The following is a 15,576-nucleotide window of genomic DNA, read 5'->3' as shown; positions in this document are numbered from 1 at the left end:
GCACAAGGACGGACTGTTCTAGTGAACAAAGTAAGACATAAAATAGCCAATTTGTCCAAAATGTGCGGTGCAGTAGAGAAGAGAGCAGAGGAAGAACATAGTGTAGCGTCTAAATCAGAGGGCTGGCGGGGGGAATGGCGCTCAGCGTGAGCCGACCTTGACAGCAAGCAGCTTCAAGGGCAACATGGAAATATCACATTCGCTCGCTATCATGCAGCCATGAGTTGCGGTAAGGCCATCCTGGGGCAGGAGTGCAGCCAGAAAACTGCTGGAGAAAGGAGGAGATCAAGGGCATGTAGCAATGTTTCCAAAATGTGTGACAAGAGGAAATGATAGAAGCTTACAGATTCACGGTGTATGAGGAGAAGGTTGTTGACCCGTCCAGTGAGACCAGGGATTTAACATTGTGGGGTTCAGTATTAAGAAACCAAATGAAAAATGCAAACGTCAAGTAGCCTGTTTTACTCTGACATCCAGTAAATAGCAAATGGTAGCATTTTGACTACAGGAGCTCCCCCACAGGAGAAGAGACCTTTCCAGCTGACAAACGTGGTTATAAATAAAGTCTAAATGATTAACCACCCCCAAAACATCCATGCTTTCTAAAGGATCAGAAAAGTTCAGGGAGAGGTCGGCGATGCTAAACGTCACTGATTAGTCAAGCGGAGTGGTGCTGAAAGCGGTTGTGTTGCTGGTCAACAACAATGAAACAGCCCAAGAGGTTTTACAACCAACAAAATTCCAGCACTTTCCCTGAAGACACCCAGAAGGTATTTGAAGACTGACCAGCTTAATGTTTGTGACTTTTAGCACTGCTGTTCAAACGCAAATCTCAGATCTGAGTTAATTGGACTCCTCTCTATCACTTTGTCACAAAAGTTAGAGAACAAAATACAACTTTTCAAATGAAGTCATTTTATCATACAAAATATCAAATGTTCATTTTCCCAAATGTGGAGCACTGACAAGACTAGCAGTCTGAATCTTACTCACAGGAACATTATCATCAATGAACTGCGAGACAGCCTTCATCATTCTCATATTACAAATTTACATGTACCATAAGCCCTGAGGATTTCATGTTAAAATGGATTTTCAAGAGAAAGAAAATATTAAAAGTCCTACATTTTGTATTAAATTAATTTTTCATCTCTTACTGAAGTTGTATTATCTTTCTCTCTAACTCTGATTGCTACTTGGAGGCATGCTATGGATGGCAACAGAGTTTGACTTTGGCCGCGGCATGCAGTGTCGCTCTCCCATGACCACCCAAGCTGACTTTAAATGACTCTGTGCTCTGATTGCAGAGCTCCCTGCCTCTCCTACTCCCCTGCAGATCCTGAGCAGTGGAGCAGAGACACAGCCCACACGTCTGTATTAGCCTGCGCAGCTCCAGGCAATGCAAGGGAGGCCATCTTTACCAGGGGAACATGATGGATGTAATATAGATATGCTTATCTGTCATTAAGCTCTGCTCTGCCCTCCCTCGGCCTCTCAGCAGGAGGAGGGCAAAGGGATTTCAATCAGACTAGTGAAGATTATAACTCTAGTGAGACGTGCTGAGGCCAAAAGCTAATCAGTCACGTCCCTATAGAGAAGGCACATACTTCACAGCAGGAGCATCCATCTCCAAGCCTGTCTACTACTCGCTTTTTGTCAACCGTCTGACCTTGCTTTGCCACCTCCTGTTCCTTTCCCTGCAGTGCACGGCCCGTCAAACCCTGCTGCGGTATCCTGCTACTTGTCTGGGTGAGATCCCAAATCTAAATAAGCACAATGACAAATAGTATGAGGCTGACAAATCTTTGCCCTCACATGACTGGGCCGCAGAGCCTGCCTGTCAGCTCCAAGCACCTCAATAATAGCGCACTGCTTCTAAATATGAAACATAAGGATGGGATGTGATGAACACTGAGGGGAGTGGTTGGAGGGAAGGTGGGGAATGGAGGAGGTGGAGTTTGCTGAAGGCAGCTAGCAGCTCACAAGGCTCTATAATTAGCTGCAGAAGATCAAATGACTTTTAATGGGTTTGTCTGAAAACAGCAGACTATTTCAGATTCCTGCTCGGAGCCATATTCATATCTCATCAAACTAATGGAATTCTCTAGAGTGCTTGATTGGGATTTATCTCAGATCAAAATGGCTGATTGAGGTGTGCAGCAGAAGCCTTCATTAACTGCAGTTTTGTAATGAAAAAGAAAAAAAGTCCCATTTCAGGCCAGAAATGCATAAAATTGAAATGGCTCCAACAGAAAAATTAATTTACACATAATGTCAAACAAAAGTCCTCCAACTTGTGATCTGACAGCACTTCTAAATTCACGGCTTGATGCGCAGTCATTGTTGCTTCAAGAGTCATTTCGCAGTGGGCTGATAGTAACTCTTGTAACAGATAATGGAAACCTATACTGGTCATTGGTTGGAGAATTAAAAAGACAAATACTACCAGGATAATAAGAGGGTCAAAGCTTGACTAATATCAGATCTGGCTGGATGAAAGTCGGGTACCGAATGCTAAGTATACTTCCTAAAAATCAGGCAGCAATACCCACTAACACACACTGTGAGCAGCAATGAATAGGCTCAGGGGACTTTTCAGTGCAGGAACAATTTGCTGATTAATTGAGTAGCTTACCAACAGAATATGAACTGCAAATTTTAGTTTAAAAAGGCCAGCTTCACCAACATGAGGATCTGCTGGTTTTCTGTGTTTAATTATAAATAAACTAGAATACTGCTTGACAGAACAGGAATCTTATTAGGGCAGGGGTCAGCAACCTTTAACACCCAAAGAGCCATTTGGACCCGGTTTCCACGCAAAAGAAAACACTGGGAGCCGCAAATACTTTTTGAAATCTAAAATGAAGATAACACTGTATATACTGTTTTTTACCTTTATGCTTTGTGTGAACAACTAAGGTGTGTTGCTTATGAAATCCACGAAGTGCTACAGAAAAAATTACATTTTATTTATGTAATTAACACATTTTGAACTCTTAAAGAACAAAAGGAAAGACACCCAGCTGAACTAAAATGATCCATGTAGCAAACAAAAACTGTTGTGGCGGGGCGTGGTCGGCAGCGCCGCTGCAGGGGAGACGGACGCACCTGAGCTGCACCCGCAATCACGCCTCGCCGCCTTAACGTCTGTGCTATCTGTGCTGTTGTGTTGGTGTGTGTCGGGCTGTGAGCTGCAAAGCTACAGCCGGCTGTATGCGTACAGCAACTGTGTGTGAAAAGTGGTCAATAAAGAGAAGCTGTAAAGCATGTTCATGCAAACATCGTCGGGTCTGCCGCGATATGTTTACAATGGGACTTCTGCTCCTGAACCTCTGCGCACAACTTCTGCAAATCGGGTCTGTACGAAGTCACTTTCATCTTTACGCAGGACTGTAAGCTGTCGTCTGTGAGGCGTGAGCGGTGTCTGTTTTTAACATAGTTCACGGAGGAGAACAGCTGCTGACATAATGTGGATCCGAAGATCCATAACTGGCCTACCTGGGGTTGAAAGTCTCGATAAATGCACGGCGTTTCGCCGGGTACACCGGCTTCCGCGAGTGTGACGCTTATTTTGAGCGATCAAAAAAATAATAGAATATAATTTTATTTTTATATTTCAATATCACAATAATCTTCCAATTTAGAACTACAAGTTAAAAAAGAACTAACATAAATAAAATACACTTCAGCTAATTACTTCTAATTTATTTTCCCAAACCACTAAAGAGTCCAAAAGGACTAAATAGCCGCAGGTTGCCGACCTCTGTATTAGGACATTGTGAAAGAAATATGATTTGTAAAGACAAGTTCAATTCCTTCAAAAAGAAAATTGAAAAACACGAAAAAAATAATCCCCATTCACAAGTCTGTCCTTTTGCCTACCCGACCCTGTAAAATAAACATATTCCTAAAAATATTTAAATGTAAATATCCTGAAATACCCCCTTAATTCCAAACTACACTACATTCCCATGTTTTAGCCTCTCCTTAATCTATACAACACACAAAAATCTATCATTTATTCCCATTGTGAGGGCAGGGAGGGGATCAGCAGCCTGTAGCTCTCCATGCTTGAAGTAGTATTACTGAATTAATTGCAGTGCACGAATATAGGAGCAGAACAGATAATTATGGGGGCGCAAAACTCAAAGGAAAAATGTTTTTCTGTATTCGATCAAAGGAAAAAATACATCTCAAGCTTCAATGCCAGGTTTTCCCTTTTCACCTTCTCTCTTTTATGGGTACAATCTTCCCTTGTTATGTCTTAGTCCCCAGGGGAGCATCCCACAGGGCTGCTGTTTGTCCTTGGCCACGTTCTCCTTGAGAAAGTGCTGTATCAGACTGGTTGCTAACAGGGCCGTCACAAAGCTTGAGTACCAGCGATGGCGATGGCAGCAGCAGAAGCAGTAGCACCCGAAGCAGGCCTCTCTCTGGGGGTATATAGTTACACTGCAATGCTTCTATCTCTTACTGTTCTGACATTTTCATCTCTTTACACACACAGAGACACACACACACAGGAGGAGGAGGAGGGGACAAAAAGGGGATAAAAGAAAAGGATGAAGTCTGTGCTGTACTTGGTTTCAATTTGGATGATAGCATTTCTACTACAGGCACAGAAGCAAAGTGGGAAGAGATATGTAGGAAGCCCAGTAAGCAGGAAGACGGACAGGGAGGGAGCTGGAACTAGCATGCTCTGTTTTCCCTGGCAGCGGGTGGAGCATTTGTGCAGTGCTCTCAGCAAAACAGAGCACCATGGCAGCAAAATAGCTTGCCAGTCATTCAGCCTGCTTATCAAGACAAGACTACCACCTTTCCCCCATTAACCAATCAAAAAAAGGCACTCTGTGCTTATACCTGTGCATGCAGTTTAAGTTAAGAGGAAAAACCTAATCAAACGGGACCCAAGCCATCCCAAAACAACAACAGAGCAGTCACCGTGTCTGTGATCATCCCCATCACGCCCCAAAGCACGCTCAATGCGACACCAAGACACAACACACCAAAAGATATGACCTCCCAGCATGCTGCAAGCACACACCGTGGAAAATAATGACAGAGACACAAATAGAGCCACACACAAAAAAAGAAAAACAGACCAGCCCACAAGCTCTCTCACACACACAAATAAAGAAATGAAAAATGGCATCCAAGAAAAGACATCAATTATGATTGAAGTTTGGAAAACTAGGTCTGATTTCACTCCTCTTGTTTGTCAAGAGACAAAATTCAGTTGAAGATGGGTTCAAACAGATTGAGGGGGGAAAAAAAACACCCCTTGAGTAATTTTTTCTTTTACATGTTGTGATGCAAATGAACATGCAAACAGCAGGAAACAATGCCTGGCACACAGTTAAACTGGCTCTTTGATTCTTTGCTGCCTGCCTCTGTTTTATCCCACTGTGTGCAAGGAAAAAAAAGAAAAGAAAAGAAAAGAGGAAAAAAAAAAAAAAAAAAAAAAACACAGACAAATCAGTGCAAAGGCCTCGCTCGCGCCTGCACATGACTCACTGATCTGCACACCTGAATAAGACCAGGAGCGAGGGGAGGGGACAGTAGACAAAGTCCTCCTCTCATATGGACAAGCAGGGACTAAGGGTGAGACAGGTGGGGCCATAAGCACAGACACGAGTGCACTGTAACTCATAGATAGCACACCAGATATTTTATTCATGGGAAGAAAATTGCAAGCAGCAAGAGTGACTCACCGAGCTGCGGGGACACACAAACACACACAAACCCACGTTCAAACCGAGTAGGGGGTTGACAGGGTTTATCCAGCCCACACTGACTGACTTCTCTTTGTCAAACAGAAACTACATTAAAAAATAAAGTCCGAAATGGCAGGGCTCCTTTAAAACGGATTAAAAGGCATGTGTTTGTCTGCTGAACTCGCCACAGTGTATAGTTACTTTCAGCGCTATCACAGGAACAGAGCTGCTCACAGCACAATAAAGCGAGGCCTTTGGACTTCAGGCTATGCATTCCTGAGCACTGTGGCATACAAACTGACATCTTGGCATCTGTGCTGAGCCAGGCTATTGTTGAGAATACACAGACACAGGTGTAGTGCCGTTCACCTTGGCTGCATATACATGGGGTAGATTGTTATGGCTGTGCAGATTGTCCTACATATGGCAGAGGGCCTGATGCAACTTAAGTGATGTGCAGCCATGGGTGTCTTGATTTGAACCCACTGACTCCGAGCCAAGTCCCCATCGCCCAGGATCTCTCGTCGAGAAAAACCGACTAAATATGTGATGAGCAGAGCTGCAAGAGGACTCGGGTGCACAAACACACACCCACACGCAGACACATTTCCAGTTGCAAAAAAAGAGAAAAAAGACAACTCTGCTCACTTTGGATAATTAGGGCGCACGCAGAGCCTCGGAGACAAAGCCTGGCATCGTGAGAACAAGGCTCGCCTGATGAGGCCTCTCTATTTAAATCCTCGGGATGAGCCGCGAGTGTGTCTGTCGATGGAATCGCTCCAGGAGACATGCACAAGCTTGGAGGAAGAATCAGCCAAGAATCAGGCAGTGAAAAGAAAGACAGAGAGACAGACGGAGACAGAAAAGTCTAGATGAACCGAGTGGCGGGAAGGTATCTTTGAGGAAATGAAAGGACAGAGATTAAGGGCTTAGATTCAATCAGACATACCTTCCTACTGTTAGCCATAGAGCAGACTTCAGTGTTGAGCGAACGCCTCTGATATTACACACAGGTGACTCACTGTTTTCTGTGCCACTTTGAAGTCAGTTTGCCTCTGCAGGGTGTGGAAATGAGGGTCTCACTGTGTGGGCGAGTGAAATCAGTGAAGTGAGCGTATGAGTGTGTGTTGGGGCAGGGTTTCTGGGATTAGTACCATTCCCTTTGCAGATCTATAAGCACCCAGTGTTTCTTGTCACTAAGAGGATTCTTGGGATACGGGGCCGTCCCAACAATTGAAAGCAAGGTTTTAGGTGCTAATCTACAAATTCAAGGGCGGGTGAGGCTGATGCTCTGCTGATGGAGCACATGTCACTGCCTTCACCTTGACTGACATGGCTGAACGTGGAGGTCAAAAAGGCAATCTTTACAGCTTACAGAGCAAAGAAAAGCACCAGCCTATGGAAGGCTGTAACTGTGCTCCACCACCCACTATGTTATATTGACAGATCATTATCAAATGCAAATGCTCCCGGATAAAACATCGCCAGCAGTCTTTGTCCTTATTTCTGCTGGGCATCGAGATCCCCTCTGTATGGTAAGGACACCCTGGGTTGTCTCAGGCTATTCAAGGACACACAAAAGGCCTTCATAGGAAATCATTCAAGCCTGCTAACCGACAGCTCCATAGCTCCCGCCCCAACAATCACAACCAAGTGGGGGCAGTCATTCACATGCAATTGTTCACTATCAGCCCATATCCAGAGCAAATACACTTGAAAGCACACTTTAAGATCAGCTTGCCTATAAGCTCGCACACAGGCTTTGGCTGATGAGAAGACATTGTTGAAAGAGGAATAACCTCAGCCCCCCATACATTTTTTTTTTTTTTGCAGAGGGGGTATACTGGAAAAAAAAAATCTCTCGATTACCTCTGCTTGTCCATTCCTCTAAGGCTATTCTGACGAATGCATGTTTGTAAACAGAGTTTTGCCAAAGTCACTCTACTAACATGAGTTAGCACTGCTGTCTCTTCCATACAAGTTCTGTCTTGCCTTGAGCTTAGAAACATGATGATGTATCTGATGCTACAGGCCAGCTGGAAGGAAAACACTAACATTTTTTTTAATGACAGGCACAAAAATGTGATGTGGTGTTGCATAACACTACATTTTACACTGTGTGCGTTGTGATAATCACTGTTTGCTAAGTAAGTAGAGAATAAAATGTACTGAATGTAATAGCTGTTCCTGATATTCTGTATTCTATTAATCCAGTGGGAGCCACATTGGCGAATGCCTGTGTGTGACGTAATTCTCTGGGTAAACCTGCTTCTCATTTCCAAATTATCTCCAGAAAAGATGCAGCTGTTCACTCGTGATTCTCCACATGTGAGTGAAATTAAAATAAAAACCCTGATTCTTGTTTTTTGGATCTGAAATGAAATGGTCAAAAAACTAAACAAAACACACACAAGAAAAAAAACAAACCTCACTGCAGTAAACCCTGCAATACAGAGATGGCCAGATGAGAAAGCGAACCTACAGCTGAAGAAACAAAAGCTCACAATCTGCCACTCTCACAGGTATTCGACAAAACTAAACTGTTTGCACAGCTGAAGTCAGCAGGCTACTCCCGAAACACGAAAAAGGCGGAATTACAAAATGAGAGAGCAGTTTGGCAATCACAGCAGAAACAAAATGAGGAACAACGGAAGGTGAATACTGGATGAGAGGGGAAAACCATGTCTGACAAATGGTCAGCGTGATTCTCAGAAGCTTGACAATCACAACTGAAAAGAAATGAGGAACAATGGAAGGTGAGTATTGGATGAGAGGGACAACAACCACGTCTGAGCAACAGTGAGTGATTCTTAGAAGCTCTCAGTGGCTTCAGCTACCTTAGCTGTGCGTCCACAACCTCATTAGCATTGCCCAATCTCCACACACCAGCGACGCCACTAGCAAACAAAAGCAGCAGTGAAAAGGAGGAAGATGACTGCTTGGTTCGAACTACTGATATTTATATTGAAAGGGCAAAACTTCATTATTGTGTCTGTTTAGATACACCTCAGTGTTCAACTCAATTCTTAGAAAAAAGCTAACCTTTGTGAATATGTATTTTACCTGAATAAATTAAGCTGTAAGCTGATGTTGATCCTGAATAGTCAGATCAGAAATTGAATAAATACATTGTAAAATATTTATCCCTTGGGGTTTGTCATCTTATTTCTTCAGCTCTAAGGCATTTTTATTTCTGTTTTACCTTACAGCAGTATAGTTTGGTTCAATATCAAATCTTTTTCTTTGTGAAGAAAGTGTATTTGCAAAGAAGGCAGGTGGAAAAACAAATATGAATATCCATATTCTCTCCATGCAGTGTTTTACTGCAATAATCCAACAAAGAAAAAAGGCCCGTCCTCCAGGACACCCGTCGATTACACCACAGGAATCCTCAGCATGTGCATTACAGTCAAGATGCAGAGCAGCTTCCACAAATTTCTGAATTTAATCTGGGTGACTGATCAGGAAATTCATTGATTTCATCCATTAATCATCTCAGGAGAGTCTGTCCTGTATCGATCAGCACGTCCGTGTGGTTAGTAAGGCTGACTGAGGAGGCAATCATTGCAGAGGGGAGAGGTCTTTGTAGAGTGTGCAGCAGCATAGATTTTGTTGGGGACATAATAACCATTATTTCCCCACACACAATGCCAGCCAATACTGCCTCAAAATGGCCGAGGTCTTTTTTTTTTGGGTCGCAAATACGGGAGAGAGAAACATTCCCTGCTAAATACAAGTGCCAGGAAAAGATAACTCGTTAAAATGTTTTGTCATGGTTGCTTCAACAGTAAGCAGCAATAATATGCTTAACCTCTGAGGGGGAGGAGGGTGGTGGGGCTGTTTGCTGTGAAAATGGGTGCATTGTTATCCACTGACACACACACGTCTGACACTGCAGGCATCACAGTTTTGGTGAGCCAGCAGGAAAATAGGACATCACGTAGATAAGTGTGCAAGTGTGAGAGCGTGAGTGCTTGAACAAGGAGACCAACAATTGGACCATTTGTGTCAAACATATCAACTACTGAGAGGTAATTCAGTGCTTCTAAATATATTATCCACTCTATAGAGCACTCTATAGAGTCTGCTATAAAAGGTGGACATCCTGTTGACACAGGAAAAGCTACAATTAAAATAGACTGCATAGGCAAAAGATACCCTTTTCTGTAATATTGTCTATACATTCATGACGTACAGCAGGCTGCATGACTGTGTGTGATCCAGTGCAGAGGTTCTATGTTTCCCTAAATGCCTGACTAAGCACCAATTGTCTTTCGTTTGATCTCTGCACCAAATCCTGCTATAGTTCTCGTTATAGGACATTTGAGCCCCGCGCTGGTCAACTCGCCAATAAACTGCAATCAGTGCATCAGAATGAAGTAAAGGAAGTAAACTGAGTAATATTTAAGTAGTTTTAATATGTATGAACACAAGGCGAAGCATTTGCAACTATAAAAAAAAAGCAGGTAACAAACATTTCATAAACCCTTTCCTCCCTGCTGAATTCATTCCGCTACCTGTGGGAATCCGAGTGTGGAAGAGAAAAAGTCTTATCAGTATATTTCACATCAACCAAGGTAACATAGTGTATTCGTTAGAAGATCGGCAAAGCTTAGCCGTAAGTACCTCATGTGAGGACAGGGCAAAATAATCAGCTTTGGCTTGAGGCTACCACATTGGTCTTTGGATCTTAGACTAACCTGGTAGGCCTACACAGTAAATCAGGAAACATTTCTTCTCACATACCTCAATGTAGCCGGCCAACGTTGGAACCACAATGCCCAAAATAAGGACAGATATCGCTGGGACCGAACCCATCTTCCAGGATCTCGGATAATGCTACTGTAAATAACTTATATCCTGTGAGCTATTTCTGTAAGGTGACCTCCGAGAGAATAAAGACCAAATCAAGTCCAGGGAACAATCTGATGATCAGACCCCGACGAGCGAGACGAGTCCTGCTTCGCTTGTTTTGTTACCCGAGCTCGACAGAAAACGTTGGAGGGGGGGCTGACTGTCGCTCTCCTCTGGAAATGTGGATTGTGTGTCTGTGGCGCGGCTGCCCTGCCTCTGCTGCCTCCTCCCTCCCCTGGTTCCTCTGATCCAGAGCAGTGCGCACTGCGCCATCAGGCGGCTAGCGCGCAATCACCATCCACCCAAAATATAAAGCACATTAGAATTAACAGCTGACGCAAAAAATATTGGGACACTTATTGGAGGAATAATGTCATTTACTAAAGGAAATATACCTAGCTATATTTATCTGCAGTAAGCTGTGGGCTATAAGACTTCTTCACTTAAAGACAAACTTATTTTCAGACAGTGAGCTTTTGTGCCAACGTTTCCGGAAACGAGGAATATGGACGAGTTTCTTTTTCATGTGTCACTTAAAGTCAGTACCGCTGCATTTTTGTAATATTAAATGTATACATAAAATTTATCAACACAACATGAAAGGTAGCAGCATTACTGGTCACAACCATTTGGCTTGTACTTTATTCATCTTAAAAGCTTGAGCAGAATCCCGAAGCATAATTTTAACCCATCTAAACCTTCAGGTTTGCATTACTATTACTGCACCACAAATGTGGAGTACAGTTGGCTTTAAAAATGTTTACATAATAATAATAATAATTTGACATTCTTTTACACACATTTACTGACATACGGATGCCAATGATTTAATATTTTTAACAACCATCCCTTTAACGTTAACTAGTGATGACTTCATGAACTTCTTCACAAATAAAATTTTTATCATTAGAGAAAAAATTACCAATAATCATCCCACAGATGTAATATTATCTACAGCTACTCTTAGTTCCATTGATGTTAAGTTAGACTCTTTTTCTCCAATCGATCTTTCTGAGTTAACTTCAATAATTACTTCCTCCAAACCATCAACGTGTCTTTTAGACCCCATTCCTACAAAACTGCTCAAAGAAGTCCTGCCATTGATTAATTCTTCGATCTTATATATGATCAACCTATCTCTAATAATCGGCTATGTACCACAGGCCTTCAAGGTGGCTGCAGTTAAACCTTTACTCAAAAAGCCATCTCTAGACCCAGCAGTCTTAGCTAATTATAGGCCAATCTCCAACCTTCCTTTCATATCAAAAATCCTTGAAAGAGTAGTTGTCAAACAGCTAACAGATCATCTGCAGAGGAATGGTTTATTTGAAGAGTTTCAGTCAGGTTTCAGAGTTCATCACAGCACAGAAACAGCTTTAGTGAAGGTTACAAATGATCTTCTTATGGCCTCTGACAGTGGACTCATCTCTGTGCTTGTCCTTCTTGACCTTAGTGCAGCATTCGATACTGTTGACCATAATATCCTGTTAGAGCGATTAGAACATGCTGTAGGTATTACAGGTATTGCACTGCAGTGGTTTGTATCATATCTATCTAATAGACTCCAATTTGTGCATGTAAATGGAGAGTCCTCTTCACACACTGAGGTTAATTATGGAGTTCCACAGGGTTCAGTGCTAGGACCAATTCTGTTTACATTATACATGCTTCCCCTAGGCAGCATCATTAGAAGACATAGCATACATTTTCACTGCTATGCAGATGACACCCAGCTCTATCTGTCCATAAAGCCAGATAACACACACCAATTAGTTAAACTGCAGGAATGTCTTAAAGACATAAAGACTTGGATGGCCACTAACTTTCTGCTTCTTAACTCAGATAAAACTGAGGTCATTGTACTCGGCGCTGAAAAGCTTAGAAATATGGTATCTAACCAGATTCTTACTCTGGATGGCATTACCTTGGCCTCCAGTAACACTGTGAGGAACCTTGGAGTCATTTTTGACCAGGATATGTCCTTCAACGCACATATTAAACAAATATGTAAGACTGCGTTCTTCCATTTGCGCAACATCTCTAAAATTAGAAATATCCTGTCTCAGAGTGATGCTGAAAAACTAGTTCATGCATTTATTACTTCCAGGCTGGACTACTGCAATTCATTATTATCAGGATGTCCAAAAAACTCACTGAAAAGCCTTCAGTTAATCCAAAATGCTGCAGCAAGAGTACTGACAGGGACTAGAAAGAGAGAGCATATTTCTCCTGTTTTGGCTTCCCTTCATTGGCTTCCTGTTAAATCCAGAATTGAATTCAAAATCCTGCTCCTCACATACAAGGTCTTAAATAATCAGGCCCCATCTTATCTTAATGACCTTGTAGTACCATATTACCCTATTAGAGCACTTCGCTCCCGCTCTGCAGGCCTACTTGTTGTTCCTAGAGTATTTAAAGGTAGAATGGGAGGGAGAGCCTTCAGTTTTCAGGCCCCTCTTCTGTGGAACCAGCTTCCAGTTTGGATTCGGGAGACAGACACTATCTCTACTTTTAAGATTAGGCTTAAAACTTTCCTTTTTGCTAAAGCATATAGTTAGGGCTGGACCAGGTGACCCTGAATCCTCCCTTAGTTATGCTGCAATAGATGTAGGCTGCCGGGGGATTCCCATGATGCATTGAGTTTTTCCTTTCCAGTCACCTTTCTCACTCACTATGTGTTAACAGACCTCTCTGTATTGAATCATATCTGTTATTAACCTCTGTCTCTCTTCCACAGCATGTCTTTTATCCTGTCTTCCTTCTCTCACCCCAACCGGTTGCAGCAGATGGCCGCCCCTCCCTGAGCCTGGTTCTGCCGGAGGTTTCTTCCTGTTAAAAGGGAGTTTTTCCTTCCCACTGTCGCCAAAGTGCTTGCTCATAGGGGGTCATATGATTGTTGGGCTTTTCTCTGTATCTATGAAGCGCCTTGAGGCGACATTTGTTGTGATTTGGCGCTATATAAATAAAATTGAATTGAATTGAATTGAATTGAACAGTGGAATAAGCTTTTACATACTTAAGTAAAAGAAAGCAATGCAACAATACTACACATATATACGGTGTATATAATGCATATATAATTTGCAAACCTTTGAAACAGGTAAAATGAATAACTCTTAGGACCTAAGACCTCCCACACATTTTGATGAATATAAGTCTATAAATAAGATGGGAGCAAACCAACAATAACCTTATAGATAAGAGTGGTTGAATCCACCCAACCCATGCATACAATGTTCAGCAGTGAATAAGAGTCTTAAAACTTGTAATGAATCTCAGTGCGCTTGATAGACGGAAACTAGCATATGTAGGTCTTCCCTGGACACATGCATATAAGTAACATCACTGTAATCAAGTCCAATAATAAAAGTGGAAACTACAACGCTCTGTCTTGCCTCAAATGAGAAACAGGACTTTCTTCTAAAGTGAAACCCAAGTTTCAGTTTATATTTCTTGACCAGCTGCCTAATGTGAGGTGTAAACAATAGTGAGTCATCAATTGTAATTTTAAAGTACTTGTACTGAGATACTAACTCAATCTCAGAACCTTGAACTGTAGTAATACATGAAAGGTTCAGTTTTCTAGTTAGATTTCCAATTTAAGAACATCACTTTAGTTTGTTTAGCTTTCTCTTTTAGCTTTTTAAATCAGAAAGGTTATGCTGTAATGTTGTGAATGGGACTGAAGCTGAAAGAAAGCATGGCTAGGAGTACATCATCATGGCAAACAAATAAACAGTCTTGTACATGTGGAGGTCTGGATGCCAGGTCTATGGAGACGTTACACCTGAAAGCTCTGAAGAAGCTTTCAGGATTCTTTTGGGCATCTCTGTCTTTCTACAACGGTCCATTTGGCAAAACTTACTCATTTTGGCTGTTAGCTAAACAGAACATGTTCAGGGAAAAGCACTTTTCACTAAAACGATACCCGTTGATACTTGTCTTGTTCATAGTATTTGTATACAAACATAGTGAATAGACTTTGACTATTTTACAAGACTGCAAATCATGTGAGCAGCATGCCTCAGTTTTGAACATAACATCACAGAAGAAAATTAGATTTTCTTTGTTTAAATAAGGTAATTATAAGCACACAGTCACACACACATGCAGCTTGGGTGTTTTGTGACTTGAGTTTGTTTTACTAGAGTGTCAGTTCTATTTCTCTCTGATGGTTTATTGAAAAAAGCCTCATGTAAATTTGATTTTTGCTCCAGGCAGCATGCACGGATCGGTTATTAATTTTTATAACATCAGTTGTTAGACGTGTCAGAGCAATTTCTAATTTGCATATGTTTAGACTAATTTTGGTATGTGTCAGTTTGATCCCCAGATACCTGAGTAAAAATACATCCAGAAAAAAAAGAGAGATAATTAATTTCCTGTTTCGGCTTGCCAGCTAATATAGTCCTATGAGAATGCAGCAAATGACATGTTTACTTTGTTGTTGTTGTTTTAAAATTATTTATTTAATAAAAAAATTGCTTTGGCTGTATAAAATAAGTTCACTTGAATGTAATGCTACGTGTTAATTAATTAGTTATCTGAAGGCATTCAAAATCCAACATGAATTGTGGAGTTACATTTCAGAGGTTTAAGGAATCGTCTCAGTATGAAGTAACCAAACTCACAATGAAGTGTCAGTTTCCCCCAGTTAAGTATTTAGTACTCATTCATTACATGAAATCAGCAGGATCTAGTGGGTTTGTGTTGTGGACTTGATGTCAAATAGAATCAGACCCATTAAGTCAATCTAGCAGTCATTATAACTTCCTGGGTAGACATTACAAGTAAGATTTAGATCATGGATGCCAAACTCATTTCATACTGTGGGTCACATACACTTTGATTTCAAGTGGCCTGGACCAGTGATTTTATATATATATATATATATATATATGTATATATATATATATATATATATATATAAAGTATACCAGCAGAAAATAACAGATGTGAAAAAACAGGAACTTCTCTGTGATTTCCCCGTTTATATATTACTTATTTACTT

The 15,576-nt window shown here is 41.6% G+C and overlaps 1 protein-coding gene across 7 annotated transcripts in view; it reads right to left on the bottom strand.

Annotated features, from left to right (window-relative positions):
* The window catches only part of aplp2 (amyloid beta precursor like protein 2), a 53,189-nt gene extending 42,423 nt beyond the window's left edge, over positions 1-10,766 (bottom strand). For 6 of the 7 annotated variants that reach the window (XM_006796664.3, XM_006796668.3, XM_006796665.3 and 3 more), the window contains exon 1: positions 10,458-10,765. In XM_006796664.3, the coding sequence (XP_006796727.1) occupies positions 10,458-10,529 (72 nt within the window). In that variant the 5' untranslated portion in view covers positions 10,530-10,765. Of the gene's footprint in view, positions 1-10,457 lie in introns of all 7 variants that reach the window. The other variant, XM_006796670.3, reaches the window with a different exon arrangement.
* Positions 10,767-15,576: the final 4,810 nt, after the last annotated feature.

This window comes from Neolamprologus brichardi, chromosome 14 (genome assembly GCF_056152115.1).
Source record: "Neolamprologus brichardi isolate AB-2024 chromosome 14, ASM5615211v1, whole genome shotgun sequence".
NCBI classification, from domain to species: Eukaryota; Metazoa; Chordata; class Actinopteri; order Cichliformes; family Cichlidae; genus Neolamprologus; species Neolamprologus brichardi.
Note: the sequence above shows the minus strand (reverse complement) of the source record. Positions and strands in the feature narration are given on the sequence as shown.